We start from the raw sequence: 15,439 nt of genomic DNA, 5'->3' as shown, positions 1-15,439 counted from the left end.
TGCGCGTAGACTCAAACTTTAGCATTAGGTTCTTGTACAGATCTACTCGTGGTGGGTGTGCTCAATATCCGTGGCTAGCAAAAAACAGACCCCTCACAACATTGCCACGGTGCGTATCCTGTCTCTTCCTTGCTCCCCGTGTGTGAAATGAAAGGACTGTTTCTGTGTGCCTAGTCTATCATGTTCCCCCGCAAACAAGACCTGTAGAGAGGCATCTCATGGCAATGCTCTTCCCAGCGTTTCTCTGTCTTGGAAAACTGGACGGGACGATTCGATACGGTGGACGTTTCGTTTGGGCGACGGATGGTTTACTATTGAATATCAACGGATACTCAATGGAGTAGAACAGACCTGCAACGCAATGACGGATGGGGCAAATGAGGTGTTCTCTGAGCGTCAGCTTGTTGAGTACGGGGACGGAGTAGAGGCTAGGAAAGAAAGTTACGGTACGGACAATACGGCAGCTCTACACCGAGACAGGCGCCGGTGAGTGGAGAGCCCTGCGGAATCCCAACAACACCAACCCGACCGGTGTTCTGTACGGTAACCCGCATTCTTACACGCCAAAATCTTTTGTTCGCTGAGAGTTCCGGTCCGATAGATTCCCGTCCTTCCTCAAAACTTCATTCCATCAATCATCGCTCATCTTCAGGGTGCATTGCCCATTCTCGCTCAATTTGTTCTTGTTGTGTCTTCTTTCCTTCCTTTTATCTTCCTTCTAATACACACCACATCAAGTGCAATGGCTGCTCCCCGATTTCTCCGACCTGCTGGTCGTCTTCTTCAGTCGCGCATTGCAGCAGCCCCGATTTCTCGCCCAGCTTTCCGATTGCCAGCTGCCCAGTCTATCTCCTCCCGCCGTACATATGCCAGCGAGGCTTCCAAAGAAGTTACCGTCAGAGATGCCTTGAACGAGGCTCTTGCTGAGGAATTAGAGAGCAACGAGAAGGTATTCGTTATGGGAGAGGAGGTTGCGCAATACAATGGAGCGTATGTCAAGACTTCGGGGGCGGAATTTTTATTCTTCAGCGAGGATGAAGCTGACAAGCATAAACAGATACAAGGTCACTCGAGGTCTTCTTGACCGTTTTGGACCCAAGCGTGTCATTGACACTCCCATTACTGAGGCTGGTTTCACCGGTTTGGCCGTTGGTGCTGCTTTGGCTGGTCTCCACCCTGTCGTAAGTACTGAAGGCTACTTTTATCTGGTACAATGCTAACCTTTTGTCATAGTGTGAATTCATGACCTTCAACTTCGCCATGCAAGCTATCGATCAGATCATCAACTCTGCCGCTAAGACCCATTACATGTCCGGAGGTATCCAGCCCTGCAACATCACCTTCCGTGGTCCCAACGGTTTCGCTGCCGGTGTCGCTGCCCAGCACTCACAAGACTACTCCGCCTGGTACGGAGCTATCCCCGGTTTGAAGGTTGTCGCTCCCTGGAGCGCTGAGGACGCCAAGGGTTTGTTGAAGGCCTCTATCCGTGACCCCAACCCCGTCGTCTTCCTCGAGAATGAGCTTCTCTACGGCCAGTCTTTCCCCATGAGCGAGGAGGCCCGCAAGAGCGACTTCGTCCTCCCCATCGGAAAGGCCAAGATCGAGCGTTCCGGTAAAGATTTGACCATTGTTACATTGTCCCGATGCGTCGGTCTCTCCCTCCAGGCCGCTGCTGATCTCAAGGAGAAATACGGTGTTGAAGCCGAAGTTATCAATCTCCGATCCGTCAAGCCCCTTGACGTCGAGACCATCATCAAGTCCCTCAAGAAGACCGGTCGTTTCATGGCTGTTGAGTCTGGTTTCCCTATGTACGGTGTCAGCTCTGAGCTTCTCGCCGTCGCCATGGAGTACGGATTCGACTACTTGACTGCCCCTGCCGTGCGTGTCACCGGTGCCGATGTGCCCACTCCATATGCTCAGAAGCTCGAGGAGATGAGCTTCCCTCAGCCTGATACCATTGTCGGCCAGGCTGTCAAGCTTCTCCGACTGTAATTTTGTTTGAAAAAGCCGCCTTTAATGTAGACAAGGAGAAAAGAAAAGAAGAACAGACCCCATTTGGAGGATTTTTTTTTCTTTTTTATCTAAACATCTAATTTTGTCATGTGTTGTGCACATATTGTTAGAGTGTTCTGGACTGCATTTTTTCTTTTCCCTTTGTCAAATTTTATTCTTTAGCCAATACTAGAATTGTACGACTATGTTTGAGATTTCTCTATTGGTAGATATAAATAAAAGGATATCCTAGAAGCTGACGCCGGGCTCTAAATATACAGATCCGATAAATATGTACAAGAATTGAAGTAGTAGGGTCATGATCATACTGCAGAAACAGCCTTCACGCCAGAACATCCGTCAAAACACCCAGTTGGTTTCAAGGGATCATAATAAGCCTGCTCCGCATCGCCATTCCTATATTCATCATCTGTATCACTCTCAACATCTGTGCCAAGCTTTCTCGAATCTGACCCGTTCGTCGTTATGGACGGTCCGGATACATTTGGTTTATTCGTGTTGTCGATCACATCACCAACATCATCATCGTCATCACCACCAAGAACATTCTTCCGCACCGGCGCCGCCGTACTCATCGCAGACGCTGCGGGTCCCTTGACAGTTGTAAACGAGCTCTTGAATCCGCCTTTCTTGAACCCTCCCCCTCCCGCCGTCGACCCCGTCACCGTCGTAGCAGACGTAGAAGAGTTACCAGGATCAACCCTCACCAACCCCGCCTCCGCATCTGCCTTCCGTTCTGCCTTGCGCGCTCGTTCAGCCGCATTGGGATCTCGAGAGAGTTGTTTGAGGTCCTGGAGACGTTTGCGATGTTGATGGTCGTAGGAGCCAATGTGAGCTTCGTATTCGGGGTGGCGGGAGTAGGATTTGTTGCAGAGGGTGCATGTAAATGAGTTTAGGGCCGAGCGGGCTGAGTCTGTCTATAAGAAGAGTTAGATATAGGGCGTTGGTTGAGGGTTTGCTGGAGAGGAGTGCGGCGTACCTTTGGAGCTGGGTTTGTGAAGCCGCGCTGTTGGATAGGTTAGTCCTGTTTCTTAGTTGTACTCATTTTCTCTGAGTTGTGGTGACAAATACTTACAGGCGCCATTTTATATCCTTTGTACACTTTGTATATCAAAAAGTTGACTCAAGAAAGGGCAAGTCTTGGTGGTCGAGAAGTTGGTGTCAAGCACGGGAAAGGTCAGGTTACCCGCCGAGATCAGATCAGATAAGATAAGAGGTCGATCAACGCTCGCAACCAATCACGGCCAGTCAATTCCTGTTTTTATCTGCTTCTCCCCTGACCTTCTACCTTCGATTCTCACTTACTCTCACCTGTGTGGAAGCCTTTTTATCAACATGTCTTTTTAATGTGACTATGACAACACGACTAATTATTTAATATCATTTTATTTCTCTCATTTACTCCAGTGCTCGAATTCCTCTGTCTTCTTTGACCGTCACACCAGGCCGCATTAAAAGTCCGACGCATTAACCCGAACTATCCTAACAACTGATTGACAGTCAATCATGGCCAGACCAACGAGAACCGACAGTCTCCTGTCTGCTATAGACACAATAGACACCCGCTCGATACTGTCAATGCAAGAACTAGACCCTTCGCCCGTCGACGACCCACCTGATATTGAGATTGGGGACTACTTCCCTGAACCGACGAATCGCGGTGCAGGACAACCTCGATCTTTTGGCATTTCGCGTATAGGACTCAAGCCGCATAACTGGGATTATTGGCGTGAGTGTATCCCATCCATATGCTTTGACATAGCGGATTCGTTCCTTGCACATGACAATATTCTTAACAGATTTGTTCCAACTACTAGTTTCGGCGATTCAACGATACTCTACATATCCACCTACTGTCTTCTTTGCCCTACATGCCGTTAATACCTCTCTCATACCTCTGGCTACGCGCTCACTGTCCTCAAGTGACTCGTTCTTGTTGCTCACGCGACCAATTTATCAATCCCCCTCCCTCGAACCCGTAATGGTAGCCCTCCCCATCGTTGCACATATCGCATCCGGCATCGCATTGCGCAGCATTCGGACCCGCAGACGCGCCAAAAAGTACGGCGCCGAACGACGCAGCCAGCGCTATCTCATAAAATCATGGCCCGCACCGAGCTTACAGGCGAAACTGGGCTATGCCATGATTCCACTCTTGGGTCTACACGTGGGCGTCAATCGGGTAATTCCTCTTGGAATCGACGGCGGCAGCTCAAGTGTTGGATTGGGTTATGTTGCTCATGGATTTGCGCGAAGTCCCGTTTTCTGGAATCTGTTTTATTTCTTGTTTGTTGCAACTAGCGTATGGCATTTGGTAGGCGGTCTTGCGACTTGGATGGGCATCAGAGTTACGACTATTCGAACGGAGAGGGGTTCAATATCCAAAACTGCGGGCATACTTGGTGAAACTCGAGAAGAGAGGGATAAGCGAAGAAGAAATAAATGGCTTGTGCATGGTATTGCAGGGCTTACGGCTGCGGTCTGGCTTGCTGGAGCGTTGGGAATTGTGGGCAGAGCCAGCTCAGGTTCGAGCTGGGAAGTGACAAGCTGGGATAAGCTTTATTCGAGTGTGCCTGTTATTGGGGGGTGGTTGTGAGGGGAGTTTTCTTTTGTTTCATGCTTATGATGAAATGTGGCATGTCAGTATATAATAATTAGACTAATATGTAATATACTAATCAACAATATCTTAGAAACATGAAAGTGGTTCAGTGAATCCACATGCAAAATATAATATTAGAAAATATTATCGATTTAGGGTGGCCCGTGCGTCCGAAATATTTCTCCATGATCTTTCATCGATGACACTCTTCCGACTCGTACTCCGCAACAGGCCTCACATACTGTTGCAGGCCAATGAAGCGGGCATTTATTGAACTAGGCGCTCTTTTCAGTTCAACAAATATTTTACTTGCCGCAACAGCTCGAGGAAAGCAACTCCTACCGCTCAGCTACCGCTCTACAAGAGCAATGGCATCAACCTCCCACGAGGCGCCAGCGCCAGCGCCAACAGACCCCTCCAAAACAATCGAACTAAACGGCAAAAAATACGAACCCGTCCAAGAAGGTCTCGCAACAATCCTGAAACCCGTCACAGACGAACCATCAAAAATAAAGCCCCGCGGCAGCGGATTTGAGCAGCAAGTCTCGGTGTTCTACAACCCCATTCAGCAATTCAATCGTGATTTGAGTGTGCTTGCGATCAAGGTATTCGCGAAGCATCATGTTGCACTTATACAGCAGCAGAACGCGAATAAGAAGTTGAGGAGGAAGAAGGCGAAGGGGAAGAAGAGGAAGAGGGAAGATGGAGAGGAAACTTTGGGTGCTGGTGGTGAGGAGGGAGGGGAGGTGACAAAGAAGCATCATGGCGATGGCCAAGAGCAGGGTGCGGATGAAATTGTGTCGGCGGTCGTGCCTCCGGAGACAGAAGCTGATCCTGCTTCGACAACAAAGCCGGTCAAGTTCCAGATCCTCGATGCGCTATCTGCCACTGGCCTGAGAGCGCTGCGATACGCCAAAGAAATCCCTGAAGCGACACGGATCGTCTCCAATGATTTGTCCGCTGCAGCCGTAGAAGCTATCAAACTAAACATCAAATACAACGAAGTCGAAAACATCGTCCGACCCAACGTCGGCGATGCGCGCGCATACATGTACAGTCTCCAAGGCGAAAATAATGCGAACGATGGAAACGGGAAAAAATTCAATGTCATCGATCTCGACCCTTATGGTAGTGCAGGAATGTTCCTAGACGCTGCGGTTCAGGCAGTGAATGACGGAGGTATGCTTTGCGTAACATGCACGGATGCAGCAGTATTTGCGTCTACGGGATATCCTGAGAAGACATATGCGCTGTACGGAGGTATACCCGTACGATTACCGCATGGACATGAAGTTGGGCTTCGACTCATTCTTCATGCCATCGCGAGTGCGGCGGCCAAATACGGTCTCTCCGTTGAACCTCTTCTTTCATTGTCGATTGATTACTACGCTCGAGTCTTCGTGCGCGTTCACAAGTCTCCTATCGAAGTCAAGGCTTTGTCTAGTACCACGATGCTAATGTACAGCTGTGACTCGGGCTGTGGTGCATGGACAACGCAGTATTTGACCAACACCAAGGTCAAAACGGCCAAGGACGGTCATGTCCATACTAATTACTGCCTGGGACAGGCTCCTACGACATCACCGTGTTGCGAGCATTGCGGATTCAAGACACATTTGGCCGGTCCTATGTGGGGAGGACCGTTGCACAATCCTGACTTCATTCAAAAGATCCTTGATTTAATACCTGAGGTCGACCCAAAGACGTATCGTACCTTGTACCGAATTGAGGGGATGTTGACAACCGCCCTGGAAGAGGATCTGGATCTAGCTGCTACGCCTCATGGATCTCAATCCGAAGACACAACTGCAGAAACCAAAGAAGAGCCGAAACCAGAAGAATCAGAACCAACCCCCATAATCCCCCGTCTCTCACCAGCTCTCAGAGAAAAATATCCGTTTTTTGTCAGTCTGAGCGCCCTCGCAAAAGTATTGCACACCCAAACAGTACCCATCAACTTGTTCCGGGGTGCGTTGCATGGTTTGGGTTATCGCACAACGCGCAGCCATACGCGACCCAACAGCGTGCGCACCGATGCACCGTGGGACGTTCTGTGGGAAATCATGCGCGAATGGCTTCGTCAGGATGCGCCGCCACCATCAAAGGAGGCAACTCGAGAGCGATATAAACCCGGTAGTGCGGGCGCAGGAATCATGAAGAAGGATAGGTCACTATTCGCTGAGAGTAGTGCACTCGATGCACTGAAAACAGAACTTGAGACAGCGCTACGAGAAGGGAAAGATGTTGCTGATCTTACGATGAGGATTGAGGCGGCGCTGTATCGAAAGGGCCGTTCTGAACCTTCTCCTCCTGCTGCAGAATCAACAACTGCTACAACTGCTGCGGCAAGAGAAGAGAGACCACACCCCAGCACACTGACAATAACATTTGACGAAGCCCTGGGCAAGAATTTCTCGACTGAGCTCAGGAATAAGAAAAAAGTGGTTCGGTATCCGCTCAATCCGGAGCTGAATTGGGGACCTATGAGCAAAGCGACGGGGCGTTAGTATATACTTGGTAGTCGCTAGTTAGTTGATTTATAGATGGTTGTATGAATACGAGTATTATGTGTTGAGCAGATAGTATGAGAATTGTAATCAGAATTGATTCAAGGTTCCTATCCATCCCCCTAAGTTGTATCGGCTACATGGTTATATGCATTGATAAAATCAATAGGATCTTCGCTTCTGCCAGTTTTTAATTAAAATATATAATCAGCTTCAAAGGTTGCATGGCCCCGGCCTGGATACTATGCATTCAGGACAGAAATTGCAACAATGGCTTGATACAGTTAAGTGCAGCAGCCTTGAGTAAACACTACTCAGCATCAATTGATATCAAGGTTCAATTGGCAAGCTTCGACGACAACATCAGATACTTACCAGAAAGGGGGAAGAGGAGAAAAAGTAGCCTCTCATATCTGGATATACGGAGCAGTACCTAGGTAACCATCCCTTTGACTCTAGTCGTACTCGGTGGATGGAGGGTGTGGTGGCACCGTCAAAAGGAGCATTATAAGCATATATATCCGGATAGCAAGACTTTGGAGGCATAGAATGGACGTTCTTGGGAAGAGTATGAACTGTACGTCCCGGATATCTCCTACAGAAATTTGCCATGTTGTCACATGCCGATGGACGAGGGTCTGAGTGATGATTTTGAGCAGGTTGCGTGAAACAGTATTTAGGGTTGTCGCAAGATGTATTTTCATCGTACGAGTGTAATAGACCAAAACATTTGTGGAATGTATACATGATCATCAATTCTATGTTATTTCATCGATTCTAATTATTTTCTTCTGCTCCCAACAGAACCGATATACACACACAGACGAACAGAAAAGCAGATGACTCGATAGACATGATGAGGAAAAAAGTATGGAACAAAAAAAGTCATCGCTCATTAGAAAGCATTAAAAGAACAGAAAATAAATATTAAAAACTATCATTGGAGAAGAATTCTCTTTTTTCAGAGTTTGGAGACAGCAACTGCAATGGCTTGGGAGTCACTGTGGCTGATGCTCACATTCACCGACTTGACGCCTGCGAGTTTTGCAGCTTCCGCGGCGGATCCGTGGAGCTATTTCTAGTTAGCAAGGAAGTCAAGAATTAAAGAGAAAGGAGAGGACTTACAGTTACAACGGGGACGCCATTGGCATCGGCAAGAATTTCAATGTCCTTGAGAGGAGCTCCAGCTCCCTTGGATTGAACACCAAGAGACTTGAATACAGCTTCCTTTGCGCTCCATTTACCTGCGAACGAGGCTTGAGGTGATGGCGCTTTGCGGCAGTATGCTTGCTCGCGCTCAGTAAAGTTGCGCTCGATGAAGGTATCGTTCTCAATGTTGATGGCTTCAACATCCTCTACATCAACACCCACTTGCGAGTTGGGTCCTGCAGAAGCGGTGGCAAGGGACTCGACAATCTTACGAGTCTCCTCGGATTCAACTACTGCAGTAGCGGGAGCCGGCGAAAAGGTTGCGGGGAAAGTGAGCTCAGAAGTCTTGCTGTCCAGGCTGACGCGGTAGTCTGGGTTGAGGAAGACCTTGCTCTGGATGTTGTCCTCATATGGAGCCTTGCTCTTAGCACGGAAGAGGGAGTTGTTGATCATACCGTTGTGGAAGTAACGGTATGCCTTCTTTTGACGCGCCTCAACTTTGTTGCGGTAAGACTGGAACTGAGCCTTGTCCAAGGTGGCATAGAGGTATTTAGGATGAACACCAATAGCTTGAGCACCCTTCTGACCGAAACCGAAGGACGTGACGGAGAACGCCTTGATACCATCGGTCTTAATTGTTCGGCTTGGGTAGACAATCAAGTCAAACTTCTCCATGACCTTGTCAACGTTGTCGGCGTTGCGGTTACCCGGAACGAGACCACTATTGAGGACCTGGAGACAACCGTTCATCATCCATGCACCAGCGGCACCCTTGGGGTGACCTGTCAGGTACTTCTGGAAGATACCCAAGACAGCGTTACCCTTCTTACGACCCAAGTGAGTCAATTGCTGACAGATAACATCAGATTCGTTCTTGTCATTGGCAACAGTCGACGTTCCGTGGAAAGAGGCGACATCAAGGTCGTCAATAGTGAGACCCCAGGTAGCCAATGCACCACGCAAAGGAGCAATGCGAGGGTCACGACGCCAGAATTCATTTCCAAGACTAGTTTGGGCATCCTTCTCTTGGCGGATAGCCTCACGTTGGATATGCTCAGCCCGCTCTTGAATGAACTTGGATACATCGAATGACTCAGAACTTTGGCTCTTGAGTGCCTCGGCTTCTTCTTGAAGGTAAAGCACTTCGGACTCCTGCCACTGCTTGATCTGCTGACGACGCATTTCCAATTGGCGACGGCGGTATTTGATGTCAAGCAAGGGCGAAGGGAAGTTGCCAGGGTTCTCACGAGCAACGGTAAGCACACCCTGACCAGGAGCTGGGACGGAACGTCCAATCTTGTCAGTAGCAGTGCTAGACATGGCGATAATACCATAAATGGGCACACCCATATCGAGAGCGAGCTGAGCAGTCATGAGAACTTGGATACCGCAACCTTGAGATTCCATGAAACCATTTCGGGTGGTGGATGTCGGACGGGACATATCCTGGGGGGTACGTCCACGCTTGAACTCTTCCTTAGCGTTGCTGGTAGCGCCCATGTTGGCGAATTCGTATGAACCCTCCTCCTGGAAGTCATCAAAACCACCGACCAAGACAACACGAGCTTTGCCTTCGACAATAGTATCGTAACCAATATCCAAAGACTCAACAGACGTAGCACATGCACCAACAGGACTCTTGATAGGACCGGTGGACGATAGAAGAAGCATGTTAACCCAAGCGGCCATGGTGTTGACGAACGACTCTTGCAAGATATCCTTCTGGACAGGCTTGTCAAGGTATCGGTCCTTGTACATACCTCTCAAGGCAGATGTACCTCCGACACCAGAACCAATACAGTTACCGACCTCAGACAAGTGAACATATTTGTAGAATTCATAAGGATCGGTGATACCAGATGAGAGCAGGGACTCTGCTGTGCAAACAAGCACATAAAGCGTGACAGGATCCACCTGGTCGATGATGTCGTCTGGAACACCGTATCTCTTAGCGTCCCAACCAGTGGGAATTTGACCAGCCACAAGACGATCGAACTGCAAGGCCTTGGGGATCATCAAGTTTGCGCCCTTCTTAAGGCGAACCAGGTACTCGCCAGATTCAGGAATCTCGAAGATTTCAGCCTTGTCACCGTGCTCACGTTTGAATTCTTCAGCGGTTTCTTTGGAGGTTTCAAAGGGTTCAAGGTCAGCTTCAATAACGACTTCCTGGAGAAGCTGCTTCTTGTTGGGGTCGTAGCCGTTGAAGAGTTCGGGCTCGATCAAACGAATGCCGGAGTGTTCAAGGATGTACTTCTCATATTTAGCCTTAACGTCCTTGTCGTCCACAGGCTCACCGGACTTGGCGTCAACCCATCCGGAATAAGGCTTGCCCTTCAATGGTCCGTTGTGGTTCTTGATCAATCCCATCATCCAAGCCATCTCAACACAGCCCTCCAACGAGAACTTGCCGTATGCTTCCATTTCCCATCGAGTACGAGAGTTTCCCCAGGGACCAACTTCGGCAAAACCTGTGACCACGACCACTTTGTCTAGATTGACCATACCCTTGAGCTGCTCGTGAAGAGGCTGGACTTCTTCGTCCCAGCTTGGTAGCTCGGGGAACGGATACTTGAGATTAGCGCGAGGTTCGGTAACAACCTTCTTGTAGAGGGCCTCGCTATCTTCTCCGTTGATGATCTTGTTCTCAATAGCGTTCTCCTTGATGACAGCCTGGCGAACAGCGCTGGTCTCCATGATTTCACTACGCAACCTGGACATGAGGTCCTTCAAGTCCGGAATGAATTGCAAACCACCGTTGAGATCCGCAAAGACAGGTTCGGTCTGGCAGAGATCGACAATGGCGGGAGCCATCAAACCCAAAAGGTTGAATGCCATTTCCTGCTGAGAGAAAGTACGAACACCCAACTTCTCCACACCTTCAGCGACCATGTTGTTGGCGCTCATGAGACCAGTTCCACGAGTCCAGCCAATGACTGCACCGCAGATGGTGAGGTAGCTAGCCCAGCTCTCAGAGTGCCATCGGTTGAACAAAGTCTCCAACGCCAACTTAGATTCGGAGTAGAGACCGTCGTTTCCAAAGGTACCGTGATTGGGAGAGAGAGGAAGAATGACCTGAGCAGGGCGTGTTTCGAATCCATGCTCTTGCTTTTGTGTCTTGACGGAACCGAGGAGTCGCAGCAAGTTGGTCAACATGATACGGTGAGCGAGTTCAGATTTGGAGTCAATACTATCGATTTCGCGACCGTTCTCTGGAATGGCAGCAAATGGAACGATATAGTCCAGATCCCAACCAAGACCCTTTTTGGAGTCATAGATGTAGTCGACAAGTGCCTCAACGTCTTGCTTGCTGCCTTGGTTGAAAGGAACAACGACGAGTTGAGAGCCTCTGGCACCGTATCTTGCGTACATGCTCTGGTAGTATTCTGTCACCTCACGAGAGAAGCGGCTGGTTGTAACCACAACCTTGGCACCACCGCTGATCAAACCTTGAAGGACATCAGCTCCAATAGATCCAGCGCCAGCACCGGTCATGAGAGCGTTCTTTCCCTGGAAAGTGATACCTTGTCGAGCAGCAGATTCGAGGCCGTCCAAGTAGATGCCGGTCAGCTTCTTGCTGTATTCCCAGCCATGGTCATCCTTCTTCTTGAGGTGAAGGAAAGGAATAGTCTCGACCTTTCCTGGGCGAAGTGTACCATTGGGCTTGCTGATACGGCCTTTCTTGGCTTGACCGTTTTCTTGAGGCATAATCTGGCTCTCGTTCATGGAAAGTGTGCGGAGAACATCCTTATATAGGGCATTGAACTGCAATTGCGAAGATTTTGACAAACGATGTTGTTTGCGAATGAGCTTGTAGACATTCTTGAGGTCGTTCTGGACCTTTGTTCGGTTGCTGTACTCCGAAATAGGACCGCCCTCAGCCATCTGCTTGACGTAATGCTCAAGCTTGCGAACACTAGCACGAGGCACTTCTTCGTATGAAATGTTACCACGTGAGTCAATGGTGGTTTGTGGACCAGTTGGAATGGCAACATCCTTGTAAACTGGAGCGTGACCGAGGACTTCCTTGCAGTTCTCAAATAGCTGCTGACCCAACTCCTTTGCGAGCTGATAGGTTTCGCCTCGCTCGGTGGGGCAGTTGTCGAGGTGATATTGCATGAAATCAAGGAGAAGTGGGTTAGAGCGGTTCATGATGCGAATACACTGGCTGACAATTTCTCGATCCACAGCTTTCAGTTTTCCAAAAATAATGTCGTAGTACATACTCAATGCGTCTTGTCGGGCCCAATTCCAAGAAGAGTCGTAGATACGTGCCTTGAGCGAGTCGAAAGCGGGAGCAATACCAGAGGCGTAGACATCGCCATGCTCGACTTGCCAGAGATCCAACTGGGCCTGGAGGGCCTTTGAAGACTCGACGGAGGCAAGATGGGCCTTGTCACCGGCGCGCAAGTCCAACTTCAAATAATGAGCGATGGCCTCCAGTTGTTGTTTGAACAGGGCGCGCTGATCCTTGGTCAAGGCGTCAATGGCAGCAGGATCCATCATCATACCACCAGCGCCACCCGCACCGCTATCAGCACCGGCACTAGGCGACGAAAGGCTGATACCTGCATGTGCTGCGTATTTGTTGGCAATGCCATCGAGATAGGCCTTCGCATCGGCGTCGGAACCCAGACGAGACGCGGGCTCAGCAGTCAATGCCAGCAACAAGGCACCATCTTGTCTTCCAGGACCAAGACCCCATCTAGTTTCAAGATATTTCCTCACTGCTGTGATATTGAAACCACCAGGCATCTTCGACGACACCAAACGAGCGACCAAGGACGAAGACTGCTTGCCGAGCTGTCCGTTGAATGTAGCCTGCATGGAAGCACCCAGTTCATCGAGCGGGGTATCTTCTGGCTTCTCTGGAGTCGAGCCGAATTCTTTGCCCAAATCACCGAGGATTTCGTTCTGTAAGGTGGATTTTCCTATAAATCAACAAATCAGTGTATGAACAGGGGTTACACTTTTGGTGCCATGTTAAACTTACCTCCGACCAAATCTTTTATAGCTTTGCTTACAGGAATATCTGCCAAACTCTTCTTCAGTTTTTGTGCAACCAGGGTTCTGACAATGTCAGTAGCTGAGACAGGAACATCGTCAACCATTGCGGCGGGGCCGGCACTGGGAGCTGCAGCAACGGGAGCAGAGGCTGGTGCTGCTGCAGCAGGGGCTGCGGAGCTGGAGTCTGCAGAAGGCTCTGGTGTCTCTGGCTCATCCTCGACGGGGTCGACATCGTAATAGATTTCTTTGGCGTCCTTGTTATAGCACAGAATCTGTCGCTGCACGGATGTGGCTGCATCATAGGCTTCATATTTCGAGGCCAATGTCCGCTTGGCCATGCCACCAAGAGTGTCTGCTGGACCAATTTCCACTATCCTCTCCGTTCGCTTCTCGGCGAGAATCACATCTTGTGTCTCAATCCATCTGACAGGCGATGCAAACTGGTAAGCCAGAAGCTCGACCAGCAAGGTGTGGGCAAGTTCTTGCTCGACTTCGGGGCGCATCGTGAACACGCAATTATATTAAATCGTAATAAATAGAAATCGAAAATGCAAACATGAATCACCGTTGAGTCGTTCCAGATCACAGAGCGATCAGTTTGTCACAATAGGGCGCAGGAACACTCCGGCGACCAGTGCTTTGCAGGCAGTCAAGTCTATTGAGGAGGAGGAGGCAAGGAGGTCGGTCGGTTGGAAGAAAGGGAGTAAAAGAAAGAGAAAGGTTATTAAGAAGAAAGTAAAATTTACAACTCCAATTGCAGATGAGGAGGAGTCAAGCTGCAGAAGGGAGTTGAACCACGGATGAAAGAAGACTGGAAAATGATAGGCAGACGAAAAAGTAGTAGGTGGTTTGAGAAAAGAGGCGGGAAGTCAATTGGAGATTAGCTCACTCCCGTGCCTTGACAGAAATAAACAGAGATGCCTTCCCGATGCTGGAGCAGGTTGAGAGAGGCGGTCTTTGCTCGACAGTCGTTCCACAGCTGTGTTCACCAATAATTTTTTTCTGCTGGGAGTGAATGCCATGACCAAGAGAGACTAGGCCGATGAGCCCAGTCGGAAGGGCCCAGCCCAGGCCAACTGTTGGGGGTGGACGGTTGACTGGCGGGCAGGACACTAGCACAGTTGAGTATCGGCCAGTGCTCAAACAGGTGTAGCGCGCTATAATTCCAATATGATGATTGGCCAAATACATGCTTCCTCAAGCTTCGATCTGTGGCACTAACTGTGATAGGCCAAGCGTGTGGTCTAACAATGCATGATTCGATAATCGGCGTTGTCGGATGGATCAATGGGTACTAGCTTCCCAGGGTACCAGGATAATCTTGTATGAGAGTTACTTGGTTAAGTTATCCAGATCCACGGACCTCCTTACTGTTCCTAGCGTCAACAGACTGCAGACTAACTGATGACCTCACGGCTGTACAAACAGACACAGCTTGCTTTGGACTCGTAGGATGAAGTAGAGATATTTGAATCCTCTTTCCCCATTGCAAAGCCTCTTGTCCCATCCACGGAGCTGCTCTACTCTATTTGGGAGCGATAAATTACGGGCTGTTGTGTATGCAGGCCGTAACTAGGGGCTGGATCATGGCACTAGGACCACTCAGCGGACCATGTGGACGGTGCCGCCAGACGGCCAATTGTGTCGCCGATGGGGAGCCGGGTCCGCCCAACCGTTTGACCTTTGGGGGGCAATGGAGGCATCCGCTCCACGCTAAGCCTAATTGGAGCTTGTGGGTGTTCAACCAGCTCCAAATTTCTTTCTCAACCATAGAAAAAAAAATAAATCGGGACAGCAGGCGCGAACCTTCTCAAAAGGCAAGAACAGGACAAGGAGGAAAGAGCTGTTTTCCTCCTCCCCTTCCCATCCTTTTGCCCGGTAGTCCCTTCCCCTATTGGCCATTGGCTCTGTCTCTTGGTTTCAGCAGCCGCAATTGTGAATTGTCAGGCCAGACAGACAAAGTCGTCCCAGTAGCGTGAGTAAGCTCATCATCCCATCCTGTCTGTGCCACTTGCCCTTTTGGTTTATCCGTCCTGAACCTTTTTTCCCGTACTCTCTCTACTCCATCATCTATCCTCCCAATCCTGCAACCCTTCCTTTCATCCACATCTTCTTTCTTCACATATTATCAATTTATCTTCAAGACTATTAATAATTACGGACA

At 49.4% G+C, this 15,439-nt stretch overlaps 5 protein-coding genes across 5 annotated transcripts; 3 read left to right on the top strand and 2 right to left on the bottom strand.

Annotated features, from left to right (window-relative positions):
• Positions 1-742: 742 nt before the first annotated feature.
• On the top strand, positions 743-1,992 carry EYB26_009152 (uncharacterized protein; the record flags this gene model as incomplete). Its single annotated transcript, XM_054268402.1, has 3 exons — positions 743-990; positions 1,058-1,181; positions 1,234-1,992. The coding sequence occupies 3 exons, from the start codon at positions 743-745 to the stop codon at positions 1,990-1,992; spliced, it is 1,131 nt and encodes a 376-aa protein (XP_054124377.1).
• Positions 1,993-2,315: 323 nt separating this feature from the next.
• EYB26_009151 (uncharacterized protein) lies at positions 2,316-3,097 on the bottom strand (the record flags this gene model as incomplete). The annotated part of the gene is made up of 3 exons (XM_054268401.1): positions 2,316-2,930; positions 2,993-3,019; positions 3,089-3,097. The coding sequence occupies 3 exons, from the start codon at positions 3,095-3,097 to the stop codon at positions 2,316-2,318; spliced, it is 651 nt and encodes a 216-aa protein (XP_054124376.1).
• Positions 3,098-3,519: 422 nt separating this feature from the next.
• On the top strand, positions 3,520-4,609 carry EYB26_009150 (uncharacterized protein; the record flags this gene model as incomplete). Its single annotated transcript, XM_054268400.1, has 2 exons — positions 3,520-3,742; positions 3,831-4,609. The coding sequence occupies 2 exons, from the start codon at positions 3,520-3,522 to the stop codon at positions 4,607-4,609; spliced, it is 1,002 nt and encodes a 333-aa protein (XP_054124375.1).
• A 374-nt stretch (positions 4,610-4,983) lies between these two features.
• Positions 4,984-7,122, top strand: EYB26_009149 (uncharacterized protein; the record flags this gene model as incomplete). The annotated part of the gene is made up of 1 exon (XM_054268399.1): positions 4,984-7,122. One exon carries the CDS (start codon positions 4,984-4,986, stop codon positions 7,120-7,122), a length of 2,139 nt encoding a protein of 712 aa, XP_054124374.1.
• A 961-nt stretch (positions 7,123-8,083) lies between these two features.
• EYB26_009148 (uncharacterized protein) lies at positions 8,084-13,778 on the bottom strand (the record flags this gene model as incomplete). Its single annotated transcript, XM_054268398.1, has 3 exons — positions 8,084-8,194; positions 8,248-13,199; positions 13,262-13,778. 3 exons carry the CDS (start codon positions 13,776-13,778, stop codon positions 8,084-8,086), a joined length of 5,580 nt encoding a protein of 1,859 aa, XP_054124373.1.
• Positions 13,779-15,439: the final 1,661 nt, after the last annotated feature.

Source organism: Talaromyces marneffei, chromosome 7, assembly GCF_009556855.1.
Source record: "Talaromyces marneffei chromosome 7, complete sequence".
Lineage (NCBI taxonomy): Eukaryota > Fungi > Ascomycota > Eurotiomycetes > Eurotiales > Trichocomaceae > Talaromyces > Talaromyces marneffei.
Note: the sequence above shows the minus strand (reverse complement) of the source record. Positions and strands in the feature narration are given on the sequence as shown.